This window comes from Hemitrygon akajei, chromosome 12, assembly GCF_048418815.1.
Source record: "Hemitrygon akajei chromosome 12, sHemAka1.3, whole genome shotgun sequence".
NCBI lineage: Eukaryota > Metazoa > Chordata > Chondrichthyes > Myliobatiformes > Dasyatidae > Hemitrygon > Hemitrygon akajei.
This window is the reverse complement of record NC_133135.1, coordinates 52,521,502-52,536,247: the sequence shown is the minus strand read 5'-3', so window position 1 is coordinate 52,536,247 and position 14,746 is coordinate 52,521,502. Positions and strand designations below refer to the sequence as shown.

General features: G+C 40.5%; 1 protein-coding gene across 1 annotated transcript in view; it reads right to left on the bottom strand.

The window, feature by feature from the left end:
• Positions 1 to 14,746, bottom strand: part of dab1a (DAB adaptor protein 1a) — a 721,091-nt gene that overhangs the window by 69,144 nt on the left and 637,201 nt on the right. The window contains exons 11-14 of the mRNA XM_073062447.1: positions 9,811 to 9,873; positions 8,870 to 8,996; positions 5,600 to 6,106; positions 1,099 to 1,334 (exon numbers count right to left, since the gene is read on the bottom strand). Of these exons, the coding sequence (XP_072918548.1) occupies positions 1,099 to 1,334; positions 5,600 to 6,106; positions 8,870 to 8,996; positions 9,811 to 9,873 (933 nt within the window). The remainder of the gene's footprint in view (positions 1 to 1,098; positions 1,335 to 5,599; positions 6,107 to 8,869; positions 8,997 to 9,810; positions 9,874 to 14,746) is intronic.

The window sequence follows — 14,746 nt, the reverse complement described above, 5'->3', positions numbered from 1 at the left end:
AATATACTGCCTAGCCTCTCTTGAAAGAACAACCCTCTTTTTCCAGGAATTAGACTGGTGAATTTCCTTTGAACTGCTTCCAAAGCTCCCATAGCGTATTTTGGACCAAAACACTACACAGTACCCTAGGTAAGGCTTCACCAACACCCTGTACAACTATAACAACACCTCTTTAATTCTTACGTTCCACAACCTTTGCAGTAACGGCCTAGATAACTCAGCCCCAAACATCTACGGTTTGCTCATTTTCATGGATGCTGCCTGACCTGTTGAGTTCCTTCAGCATTTCACTTGCCATCCTAGCTGCCTGTTGGACTTGCTTGCTAACTTTTTGTTTTGTAATTCACACACTAGAACTCTGAGATCCCTCAGAATTTCACTCACTTTAGTCTGTGTCCATTTAGATAATAACCCAGTGCAGAATTTGCTGGGGAAGGGGAATAATAAAGAATAAATCTCTTAGCACCAGTAACAAAATGCCCCCACATTGCTGTTACTCCTCCTTCTCAAGTACTTTTGATTGGTTTTCATGACTTTTGCTAGTTTTTAATCTCACTTTCCCACATTTTTCTAACATCTCAATTTATACTCTAAGACAGGAATTTGGGAGAATGAGAGAACCACCTTTTGTGCCATTACTTCAGTGTCATAAACTGTGGTGACAAAATATGCCTTTATGGTTTTTAAGCAGTTCTATCAGTTATCAAATTACACCTTCATTTGTCAGACTCCCATTAAAATCTAGCTCTGAATGACAATCAGTCTATTCTCTGCTTGGTGAGAAGAATCATTTTAAAAGAGTCAGAGAAACACTCATAGTGATAAAAAATTACTCATAATTTGCCACAGATTAAGAATCACCTACAGGGAGAACACAAGAGTGCTGGTGTTAGTAATGAAAATGCTATACTTACAAAGTGGGATAAGTCTTCCAAGGTTAATTGGAGATAGAGTGTGACACAGACTATGTGACGCCTAACCTGAACACTGTCCACGTGGGTCACTTAGATGTGACATCGTTCTTCAGTGCAGAGCTAACTACTACGACATTAATACAACCAAATGATGAAGCCACTCACTTGATGGCTTAATACTCACAGCCTCTTGCACTCTGCTGCTGCTCAGGTTATCTGACTCAGCCTTCCCTTGGTCATCAGGTGCAGTTGCATCGGGGTGCAAGGAAGGTGACCTGGATGGGGTGTTCTGATGGCAGCATGAGGTGGGCGAGGTCTGATGGGGAGATGCTGCAGGTGTGCTCCGCTGAGAAGATGTCCCAGGTGTGTGGCGGCGGGGGGAATCAGAAGGTGTGTGCTGATGTGGAGATGAAGTTGGAGCTGGGAGGTGAAGATAAATTAAAATACAAAAGATATTAAATGAAGATAAATAGTTCTTTTGCGGGACAATTTCATTGACTTAGCCCAACTGTGAAAAAATTTCCCTAACTTTACACACAAGAGGACAGAAAGATAAATTACCAGTAAACAAATTTGATTTTGTTAAAATAAATTCAGATAAAATTACAAAAAGTCACAAAACTCAATGCTCTGTTAATGATGTCCAATGCTAATAACTAAAGATACAAAAAATATAACTCTACATTCCTTGCCTCTGTGAACGAGCAATGAAGGATAAGTTCTGATAATGGATAAATGGCTGTTCCTAACTATCCACAATTGTATGGAACAATAATTTTCCATTATCATTGGATAATTGTGCCCTGTTCTATACACATTCTCAAATGACAGCAATGAATAAATTGCTGTTTCAAACAATCACGCCCCACAAGTCTGTCTCTCATTCCACTTTGAACTCTGTAAGCTCTTGTGGAGCCAGAAATGGAGGGAGAAAACATTGGATATGTTTCCTCTTTCTCAGCTTGCAATCAAACCAGGCTTGCAATGTACACTATTCATCTTATTATACTATAGTACTATGCCAGTAAAACAATTTTATGACATATGTGAGTGATGATAAACCTGATTCTAATATGGGTCTCTATTGTAGACTGGGAGTGGGAAGGGGGCTGGAAGAGAGGAATCATGGTTGGAAAAAGGGGAGAGAGAAGGGAGGGAGTGGGAAGCCATAGGGAGACATTCTGCAACGATCAATAAACTATTTGTTTGTGACTTTGTCCGGTCTCTCACGGCTGGGTGTGTCTGCACCAAGGCCCCTGCCCCTAGCACTCCTTCTCTGCCACCTGTCCCACACCCCTCCCACAGTGCTCCACTCTCGCTGCTCCATGTTGACAAATACAGTTCTGTGCAAAAGTCTTAGGCACCGTAGCTATAAATATGTGCCTAGAATTTTGCACAGTACTGCAGGTCACTCTGGTCCTGAATTCACATCAAAACCTATCTTTCCTACCTCGCATGTTCCTAATTTGTCATGACAATATTTGGTGAAAGGTACTGTAAATGGGAAACTGAGGTTACAGTCAGAATAACCGTATTGAATGGAGGACAAGGTTCAAAGGCCAGCACAGCCCAGTCCTACTCTGAATTCACACATTCATAGTGAAGGCATTCACTGGATCAGCATTAGCAGAAAAGACAGTAGACTTGGAAATCTATGATATTCTGGAAGGCTATTTACTGGATATTGTATTTTATTCTTTATTCTTCTCTCCCCTTCCATCAGGCAGGAGGTACAAAATATTGAAAACATACTTCACCAGGTTCCAGGACAGAGTCTCACCTGTTGTAATAAGACAATTGAACAGGCATCTTTTATGATAAAGTGAAAATCTTAATCTCACAATCTACCCTGTTGTGGCCCCTGCATCTTACTGTCTACCTGTTTTGCACTTTCCCTATAAAAGTAGCACTACATTCTGAATTCGTTCACACTTTTCCCTTTGTACTACCTCAATGTATTTATGTTTTGAAATCATCTGTCTGGATGGCATGCAAAGCAAACTTCTTCACTGCGTACACCAGAGAATAATAAACCAATCATCAATTAATCATTCATTCCATCATTCAAAATGTTGTAGTTTTAAGTTAACCTCCTTTCTTCTACAACCTGTTCACTTGAAAAAGTCTAGCCAACAGTTTATCAGCCACCATTTCTTAATCTTGACATTGCTGATGTTCCACTTCGTATAACTTGGCCTTTCCTGTGGACCCATGACATACAAAAAAGATATTCTTGATACATTAACAGATCTAACTAATAAGATCTTTTCAAGCAGATTGTGCCATGGAAATCTGATCCAGCAGCACTACTGTTCTGGGTGCTACCCAAATAAGTGACATGTTGCTGCTTATTGGGGATGTCATGCAACTTGAGCAATTGGTGTGTTGTGGAATTTCCTGATTTTGGTTCCAGATCCTCCATTAATCTGTCAGATAGATGTACAGACAAGACACATGAGCTTGCAGATGCTGAACTGGAGAAACTCAGTGGGTGAGCAGCATCTGTGGAGGGAAAGGATTGTCGATGATTCTGCTTGAAATCCTGCTTCAGGAGTCTCAGAGGAGCCCGATCATCTAAAGTGGAGCTGAAGAGTATGCAGAATCATGTCTGCGTTCTTCAAACATTTATGTGTGTTTGTGAAGTCAGGTGGGCCACTTGCACTGACACAGATTTTCAGCATCTTCTTGCCAACTTGCACATGACTGCAGGGAGACCTATCTAGGCAGATATGAGGCCAGCACTGGGAACCTTGTTCATCTAGCACTCCCTTTAAGGTAGTTCCATACAGATGCTTCCTTCTGACCACTCGAACAATATCAAAACATTCCACTAATAAATTCAACATGAAGGATTCTTTATAAAGAGATTTTTACTTGGTTACATTGTAACAGAGAGAAACAAAGTGCCATTTAAAAAATTCTGTTCTGACACTCCAACACCGTACATGTTAATGCATCTTAAAGCACATGCTCAGAAATGTAGAATGATCCAACCCATTTTGTACCCTGTTAATGTGTGTTTTCATTATAATGATCCTTGGCCCATTGACACAATTATCATTAAAAGCTGTTGTGTTATTTAAAGGGGCAACAATGGCAAGCTGAACAATAATAATGTACAACTGCAACTATCTGGAATCATCATCAGTAGCTAATATACAAGTTTGACCTTCTGTAGCCACATTTGCCATTAAATCTAGAATTAGTTCGTGCTGCCTTTTAGAATGAACTTTCTGCTGATTTCTTCCTCAATGTGTGTTATTCAAGAAAGCCGATTTAGACTCCCAAATGGCTTATCAATTAAAAGCATGGTAGAAAACTAAAGGGAGATGGTTTTTCAGAAGTTTTGCCTTTGACTGAATAGTCAGCATTCAATGTTCAGTTTAATGACCTTAATGAAAGTCTATGTGTGTGAGATCAGGGATCGGCACCAACATCCTTTGTAATTTCTGCAAGCTCCATCAAGATTCCACCACTGACAATTATGCTGTCCCCTCGGCTTGCAGCATTTCGATGGGCCCATTCTCTAGGGAACTTCCACTAGTGTCCCTGCCTACCCTCCTGGTGCTTTCCGTGCAATCCCAAGAAGTGCTACACCCGTCCTTTCACCTCTTCCTTTCCCATCATCCAGGTGAAGCAGTGATTCACTTGTATTTTCTCCAGTCCCAATGATCCAAAACATGTACTGCATTCAGTGTTCACAATGAAGTTTCCCCTCCAGTGGAGAAACTGAACACAGCTCGGGAGATCCCTGTGTAGCATCTGTGCTCAGTCCACAGGTGTGACCCTCATCTTCCAGTTGCCTGCCACTTTAATTCACCATCCCATATCATTCTGAATTAGTAACAGAAGCAACATGTTACACAAAGTAGCTGAATATGATCTTAAGTGCCTCAAAATGCCTTATCTTGCCTGATCGGACAAATCTTGGTCCCATCAACTTTCTTCAGCTTCTCTGCTGCCTAGACCAACTTGTTTCTTTCCTGCTTCATACCGAGGAAGAGTGTCAGACTTGAAATAGTAAATATTTCTCTTCCCTGTTCTGCTATTTTTTTTCAACATTTCTGTATGTATATTGGGAGAAATGCGTTCAACTGTGTTTACATTCTCAGATGAAAAAATATCAGGCATTTGGATTCAGCTCTACTTGGATATTGACAGAAATTACTGGAAAATAATGAGAGCTGATGAACCATGCTCAGGTAAAGTGTACTTGAGAGTGACAAAGACCTGTGAAACCATTCTCCAGTACTGTGGAGTGACAAGTATCTGAGAGTGACAGGGAACTGTAGAACCATTCATAGGATATAGGTTTGGAGAGCAATAGGAAGCTCTACAACGTAAAGTGACAGATCTGTGGAACCATTCTCCAGTGTGAGGTATTGGAGAGTAACAGAGGATCTAAGCTCCAATGCAAACTATAAGAATGACAGAGACTTTGTCTCAGTAGGATGTTACTGAGAGTGACAGAGATCTGTGGATCTTTGCCCCACAGGTTGGCAAAATGTTTACAAGCCATTCTTCAAATCAATATGTTGGAGGATGACATGGACTTACAGCACTAAGCAATGCGGCAAGATTAGGGTGAGTGATAGAAACCCATTCTTCAGTGTCCCAACAAGAAAAGCAGTTCTTAGAAGGTCACATAGATTGAAAGAGAAGATAGTAAAATTTAAGGAACTTACGTGAATTGTTTGATGATGGTGTGGAGTTGGAAGTTGCTGGGGTAAGATTTAACTGAGAAATATCAAAGTCATCTGTATCGTCTATCTCCTGTGCCAAACCCACTTTGTTAAAGTAGCTTGAGAAGGCATCTGAGGTGCAAGTCAGAGAAGATTGCTCATTTTTTCTTGATGGAACTGTTGGGGGTTTGGCCATTTGGAAATCTTTAAACATCTCCTTGCTAATTTTCTGTTTTGACTTCTCCTCTTGATGGCTGGCTAATGTGGGCTGTCCAGCAGATAAGGCTGCTTTGAACATGGCAGTTTGTAGTGGCATTGGAGTTTGTGCGGACATGAAGACAGTCGGCTGAAATGGGCTTCCAACAGGGGCCCACTGCTGCTGTACAGCAAATAAAGTTGGCTGGCCCCACGCTGTAGGCTGGACTCCAGCTAACAAAGGATTGATGATGTTTTGGGCACCCGATTGCTGGGCCCAGACTGCGGGTGGTACAGCTCCCATCGTGACATATCCTGTCAAAACAATCATAAAAAGGAACATTAAAGACAAGTCTTGGCTGACAATTTGCCCTTAATTGCTAGGGATATGTCATATCAAATAAGGCAGTCAGTAATAACCATATGGCTTAACACTTTGGAATTGAATTGAATTGAATTGACTTTATTTCTTATGTCCTTCACATACATGAGGAGTAAAAATCTTTACACTACGTCTCTGTCTAAATGTGCAATGTGCAATTTATAGTAAGTTGTAAGAAATAGTATGTACAACAGGACAGTCAATATAACATAGAAATACAATTGTATTAGTGTGAATTAATCAGTCTGATGGCCTGGTGGAAGAAGCTGTCCTGGACCCTGTTGGTCCTGGCTTTTATGCTGCAGTACTGTTCCCTGGATGGTAGCAGCTGGAACAATTTGTGGTTAAGGTGACAATGAACTTTCAGACCCTTTTTACACACCTGTCTCTATAAATGTCCTGAATAGTGGGAAGTTCAAATCTACAGATGTGCTGGGCTGTCCTGCGATTGAATACAATTCCCATACCAGGCAATGATGCGGAGGGTCAGGATCCCCTCAATTGTGCCCCTATAGAAAGTTCTTAGGATTTGGGGGCATTTACCAAGCTTCTTCAACCGTCTGAGGTGAAAGAGGTGCTGTAGTGCTTTTTTCACCGCACAGCCAGTATGTACAGACCACGTGAGAACCTCGGTGATGTGTATGCCGAGGAACTTAAAGCTGTTCACCCTGTCAACCCCAGATCCATTGATGTCAGTAGGGATCAGCCTGTCTCCATTCTTCCTGTAATCTACAACCAGCTCCTTTGTTTTTGCAACATTGAGGGAGAAGTTAGCATCAGCTATATAGCTTAGTACCAACTCTCTTTGTAGATAAGACATAAACTTTGAAAGGTCTTGCTTCAGAAGATGAAATGAGGAAGGATGAAGTTGATTGTATAAAGTCTCCAGAAGACATAATCTTAATGCACTGAACTTTCCCTGATCCAGCAGGATTGTTAATTTTGATGGTGTTGACAGAGATGATACTACAGTCACAGGACAAGTTACCACAGGTGATGAATCCAAGTACTATCAGTATCGGGAAGTAAACAAGCTAGTGTCCTAAAACTTGGAACTGAATTTCCTCAAAACCATGGAGATGTGTATCAGCTTCAGGAGAAATCTGTCTCCTCTCCATCATCAACAACTCTACAGTTAACACCATTTCAACATTCAGGTTCCTGAACGTCATTATTTTACAGACCTCTTACGGGACACCATATCTCATTCACTAACAGAAAGGCTCATCAGAAGAAGCACATCCTGCAGCAGCTGGTACAATTCCATCTTCCCCAGCACACCCTGGTGCAATTCTACACTGCTACCATGGAGAGCATCTCGTAAGATACAAAAACCACGGAGAACTGTCAGGTGAGCAGAAAAAATCATTGGCTGCAGACTGCCATCACTACAGCACTTGCACATGCTCAGTCTGCCATCACTACAGCACTTGCACATGCTCAGGAAAAAGGTTATTCTGGACACAACCCACCCGGAAAACTACCTTTCCAAACGCTCCCTTCTGGAAAGTGCATTAGGGTTAAACAAAAACTTCATGCCCTTTTAAAAGTTCTTTCCCCAAGGCAGTTAATCTGTTCAGCCATACTGGTTAGCACCCCCATCCCCTCTATCTATTACCTCAGCTAGTGCACAGCACTGTAAACACTTAAAATCACTTTTTAGTTTGCTGTTTACATTGTAAATACATGCTGGTATTTATGTATTTAGAAATATTTTATTCTACTTCTGCATTGCTAACTTTATTTTATATATTTATGATTGTTGAATGTTGTTGTTTTTGTTGCATATAGTGCCAACACTGGCTGGCTGGTGGCATAGTGGCATCAGGGCTAGGTTGAGTGTCAAGGTAGCAACTTGAACTTGTAAAAACAAAACCTGGAGAGGGATGGGCTCCGCCAGGTTTTAGATGCCCAAGACACACCGTATGATAAGGAGTCACCAAAAAGATCGATGCAAAATGCTTGTCATGACGGCACCCCAATGACTCCACCAGGAGTCCACACACACACACACACAGCAAATTCTTAATATATGTAAATATACAATATATGGTGAACAAAGTTGATCTTTGATCCTCTGTCTACTCTGGTTGGCATCCGTCTGTCATCACAATGGGTGATCATCATCGCGAGACTGGTGGAAGGTATGGAGATCTTGAGATGCCCAGTCTCAAGGTCCCCCTCTCAGCCTCACCAGTGCAGTGCAAAGGAAAGCTTATGAAGCAGTACATTTAACACCAGCTTAGCCACAGGAGCTGCCAGAAGGACACTGAATGATGTTCAGCTGCCTTAGGGACTCCACTCCGGATTTGAAGTCTGGGTTTACTCCCATAGCCTTCATCTCTCCTGAGGCTGCCCACAAGGCAGTGGGGCTATTTACCCGCAGATGGGGATCAGGTTCATGAGCATAAGGGCGTGTCCACACACTGGTGAGCCTGCGTGCTACATCGGCAGGGGCCCAGACCTCCTTTGTAGTTCAGTCTGAGTCTGAAAGGAGTTCAGTTTCGGTGTGTTGCCAGCGAGGAGGCACTACATGAGGCTTGCCGTTGGAAAGGCTATGTACTGGCAGGGAGAGATTTACACACTCAGCCCTTCTTTTCGCAAGACTGCTAGCCAGCAGTGGAAGGATTTCCCACTATACCACCACACCAGATGAATCACAACAACCATTTTGTCTACTCTAAAGGCCCATTTACCTGTGGGGACAGCAGCAGCACTGAACGGAACAGATCCAAACAAATCTGGTCTCCCTGGTGGCTGAGCACTTAGAACTCCTGAGGCAAATGCATCAGGTCCAAGGGCATTAGCTGGTGATGCTGGGGTCTGGATGAGAGAGAAAAGATGTAGACTTAACAATATTGATAACCATACACAACACAAGTGACTCTCTACCTGCTGAGCACAATTCTTAAAATAAACAAATAATCCAACCTTTTGATATTCTTAGCTTTTCAATAGCATTAAGAGCTTTATGAATGATGCCTGTGGTTGCAGAGAGATTACAGAAGTCACCTTATCATTGTTACAGATATTTTTTCCATATGCCTAGAATTAAGTCTAATAAAGTAAAAAATACATTGTGGGATTTCAGGACTTAAATATTTCCATTCATTTCGTCTTAAAGTTGCTTTGAAGGTTCACAGCAATGACCTACTTACTGTCAGCTTTGCTGCTGCATCACATCAAATAAATGGAAATACGTGATATGTTCCCTTCATGTGCTATAGTAATATAAAAATAGCAACAGCATTTTAAAGCTGCAATAATGTATCCAATAGGCTTGAATAATACAATCAACCATCAATAATAAGGATTCTCAAAATCAAAATAAATGCAACCCTTAACAATAGAATTAAACAGCACTTTCTGTAAGTATTATCCCAGGCAGCAGTCAAATTTGACTGTCCTACTCTCGTCTAAGCCTTTAAGGTTGTGGTGGAAATATTTGAAATAGCATTAATGATCTGATGTAAACATTTACATAAAAGTTTAAAATGTGACTTTGGATATCGGATTACTCAATATCCCTTTTTTTTACCTTGACTCGTTCTCTGTGTAGTCAACAAACAAAGAGAACATAACAGTTGCCATCAAAATCTGAGTGATATTGACAGACATTAAAAATGATGGCACCTACCCCAGGAGATGTGATGTCCGGGGGAGTTGACATATCACCAAAGAGGTCCAGTTGATTAATAGTCTGTAAGGAAACACACCAGTAAGACTATAAAGATATTTTATACACAACCGACATTATTGTAAGCATTAAGCTGTATAATATCTTTTGTATAAACACAGTAGTGGCTCAGTACCCTACAGAGATCAAAGACAATCTGATCATTTTAAGGGCACAGAATAATCTGATAGCAACAGAATTTGCAAAAATATTTTACTTAGTCACTGTAGCTCCAGGGCATTCTAATCTTCCGATACATTAAAAGAGAAAGAAGGAAGATTCCTTTATCTGAGTGTTTCATAGCTTAGGGTGCCATGCACAAGGTTGCCACAGACGTGTTACTGATTGCAAAACTGATCTGTAATACCAGAAAATATTTTATGAACAACTCACGCCTTCGAGGTAGAAGGCCCAATCATGACTATACATTAAGAATGCAGGATGCTAAGAATTTTGCACCCCTTAAATTATTTCAGCAGCAAGAATGCTTCCTATTAATACATGTTTTGAGAAAGCATGACTTTCACATCAGCCAGCCTGCTCCAAGTGTTCCTTCTCTCAGAAAACATTGATTTCATAATCCAGAGAACAACAGCTCAGTTTGAAATGAATTAGAAGTAGGAATATCAGCACCAGTAGGGTGAGCAGTGACTTTATAAGCTTAGCTAGTTTACCTTGTGCTTTGGGAAGGAATCTTTCCATCTGTACCAGGTTGTGTGATTCCAAACTCACAGCAACATCGTTATCACTTAATTGTTCTCTGAACCGTCGTATTAGAGGCTCAGCTGTGTAAAGCCCCTGTTTTATGTTGGACGTCCATCACCATCTCGGAAATAGTTACTTTCCTCAAGTGGTAAGGCTGATTATCACCACTACCCTCTAACTCCACCACTACTTTACTGCTTCCTGTCAGTCACCTTATGTACAGCATAGCGTCACTTTAACGACACAAAATCAATCTGGGTATATAAGCTATCTCATGTATTTATATTTATTGTCTGTTTTATTGTTGTTGTGTTCTTTATCTTTTGTGGGGTTTTTTGAGATCCAGAGTAACAATTATTTCATTCACGTTTACACTTGTGTACAGAAAATGACATTAAACAATCTGTGTAGGGTAAATGTGAATGACAGCCTTGCTACTCCCCATCCTTGCAATGGATAGAATAAACTAATTTTGTTCAACTTGCTTCGTTAGTTTTCTTTCGTTACGCTTACACGATGCAATCGGACCCACTGCAATCACAAAATAAAAAAGATAACATTTTTCAGTAGTAGTTAATTCAACACTTTACAGCATGCCAACTGTAGGTTCGGGGTTCAATTCTGGCTGCTGCCTGTAAGGAGTTGGTACATGCTCCCCGTGATCCTGTGGGTTTCCTCCAGGTGCTCTGGTTTCCTCCCACAGTCCAAAGATATACGAGTTAGGGTAGTAAATTGGCACAAGAATGTGGCTGCTCCAAGACACCTCTGATGCCAGTGACGCATTTCACTGTATGTTTCGCTCTGTTGATGAATATGTGACAAATAAAGCTAATCTTTAATGCAAATAGACCATCTCAATTTGATGGACAAGAAGAAGGACGAGGAAAGAAAGGCAGTATGAATCATTCAATCTTGGTGTGTGGAGTGAAAATGCTGTCAGAATTTCCTTCTCCTTTGTTGAGGGAAGTTGAGGTCATATGGATCACTTCTGACACAACTGCAGCTTCATTGGAGGTCAGCCCAGTCACAGAAGTTCAAACGCTTTCATTTTGGGGCACAAGAAAGGAGCAAAAGTATCTGGAAATTAGACTGCCCAGTGTTAGTTTCTCCAACCCTCTGTGATTTATTGCATTTTTGCCTGGAGTAGATAGTAACTACAACCATCTCCCAGTCACATGACTCCCCAAATGGCAATTCAATGGAGTAATTCCTGGTGTGATTCACCCTTGTGACCCTGACATAATTTATACATTGAGAAGCACAGCATGATGCCATTCATTGTGCAACGTTCTTTTAGAACACCTCAGGGGAATCTGGACTACTAAACGCTGAGACACCCATTTTTCAGGATCCCTGGATTGCGCTGTTTTACTTCCATAGTGTCGGACTGGGAGGACTGCAAGGTAAGTAAGTTAGGTACAAAGAATCTGCGGGAGGGGTTCATTGAGCTGAGCGGCATCTGTGGGGGAAAGTAACTGGTAATGTTTCAGGTCTAAACTCTGCATCAGAACGATTCCTCCCCCCCCCCCACCCCCACAAATGCTGCTCAAACCACTCAGTTCATTTAGTGGATTTTGTTTTTGCTCAAGATTCCAGCATTTGTATTCGCTTATGTCTCCAAGTAGACTACTTACCTATATGCAGAAAGGTAGGAGGCCAGGGAATGGCAACAATCAGGGGTAAATGAGCAGCAGCTCAAGAAAGTTTAAAATGAGACCTTGAAGAAGACTCTGCATCACCTGTCCACTATTGTCAGTTAATTATAAATGTATAGTAGTGCAGTAATTAGTCCCTCATAGATAAAGGGACTGGGTCTGATCATGACCCTGGTTGCTATCTGTTTAGAGTCTGCATATTCTCTCTATGGATTTCCATTGGGTGCTCTGCTCTCCTCCCACATCACATGTGTGGGTAGCTAAGCTGGCTAATATACTGTACGTTTCCACTTAGTAGGTGGCAAAAGAGTGAAAATCAGAATTATTGTCTGCATGTACAAAAGAAAAAGAGATAAAGAGATTAAGTTTCTCAATCAGAGGGAAATAAGAAAATTAGGAATGGAACAGATAGATTAGCTCTTCTGGCATGAACCTGGGACTGAACTGCCCTCTGCTGATTCATGATGAATAAAACTAACGCTGATTATGAGCCAACAAACAGCTGCCCGACTCAGAGAAAACTGTTCGATGCTGGAATTCTCCTGGTTATAGCACCTATATACAGAAAATACCTAACAGTTGATTGAGGAAAGAACTCCAGGCATTTATTCTTGGATCTTTACCAAAAAAGCAGGGTTACACATCAGGATTCCGTCATCCTTAAGATATTTCAACCAGCATCAACGCATTTATGTTGCATCTAAAACTACATCACCAGTACTCTCAACAGGACCTCACACCAGGATGACCTCCGTTAGGTCAAACTTCCCAGGTATAAGACAGCGAAGAGGTATTTCATGGCAGGCTATTTCATAATGCTGCCTTTTGCATTATGTAAAGATACACTTACTTGAAAACTCACATATGAATATTGAAGCTCATAAGAGTTGGCCAAAAGCTTCAAAGGTTTATTTATTATCAAAGCATACAACTCTGACATTCTTCTCCAGATAGCCATGAAACCAAGAAAGAAAAGAAAAGCAGCACGATCATTAGCCCCCAAATCTCTCCTACTCACACAAAAATATGAACAAAAACGGTAAAGGCACATCGACCCCCAAATCCTCCTCCCCCACGCACAAAAAAGGAGAAAGATTGAGTGAGAAACATAGAATACAAAAATACTATAAAACTGAAAGAAAGTCCACATCCTAAACACAGAAAACCTGGGCAACATTCTTCCTCTCTGTAGCAAACCCCATCGAGAACAATTATGAGAACAAAGCCTAGATCAAAAGTGTCTAATGCATAATTACAATTGTCAAATTTTGCATCAAATTAGTTAAGTGCAGCTAAAAAAGGCATAGCATTAGTCAGTGAAGGTATGTTGGTTTACTTTAAACATTATAATATTAATCTAGTAAAATATTACACCAGATTGCCAACAATATTTTTGACATTGTGTTTTTAATGCTGGAACAGATAAACAATTTTAAAATCAAGATGCTGTAATCTAAATATTATTAAAATATTATGCTAACTAATTTCTCTACAAATTGTAATAACCTAATATTTCAAAGTTTAATAACTAAATCAAATAAAAGCACCATTTAAAATACACTACTCTTTCAACATTTTGATGGTCTTAATCCCAAGATTATCACATTTATCTCCCTCTTTTGTTGGTTTCATCTGTCCACTGACAGACCAATCAGACGACTAACAAAAGTAGATACTGGAGTTGTAATCCAGGATTAGAACAGAAGGAAGATCTGCTTGTATTAATAGTTACTGAATTACAGACCAATGTCTCTGAATTTCCACACAAATCATCTTCATTGTTTACCTTTCCTCTCTTTCAAATGTGCAGATTAATGCATAGTAGGAATATTTCTCAGAAGGAACAAGAATAAAACAACTGACTGTGCATAAACAAGTTGAGTTTGGTGAGAATTTTAAACAAAGGTGGAGCTTTGTCCCCACACACTGGCATTCCACTGTATTTTACTGGCCACAACTAAAATGTAGGGCAATTTCACCTGACAGATAATGTTTCTATAATAGTTAAGAAAGCTTTCTGTGGTTGTACTGGCAACAAACGTACTGGATGACTGTGAAGGTGCAGGAGGTAATGGAACAGGAGCACACACAGGGCTGCTGTTTATTTCCCAGGTATAGAGTGGGAAGGGCAAGCCTATTCATCTGAACAGAGAAGACTGACTGAGGGAGAAAATTGTAAGAATTATTTATTTTATGATTTTTTAAAGTTAATTACAAGTACTTAATTGTTTCAAAGCAGAAATGGCTGGAAATACTCGGCAGCAAGTTGTCCATAATGTTTGTGTTTTCTAATTTTAAATAACTTATTTTAAGAAATTTTAATAATAAATTGCTAATCATCTGTAAATGGGAAGGGGGGAGATAGAGGAATTGGGAATGGGGAGCAATGGAAAAAATCAATTAGGATGATTTGGATCAATGGGAGTGACATTGCATTTGGAAGCTGGGTCTCATTGGAATAGAAAAAGTTGAGTTTTGTGTAAGGTGGGGATGGGAGCAGGAGATTCTCATTGAATTCTTTGTGAATTGTCAAAGGA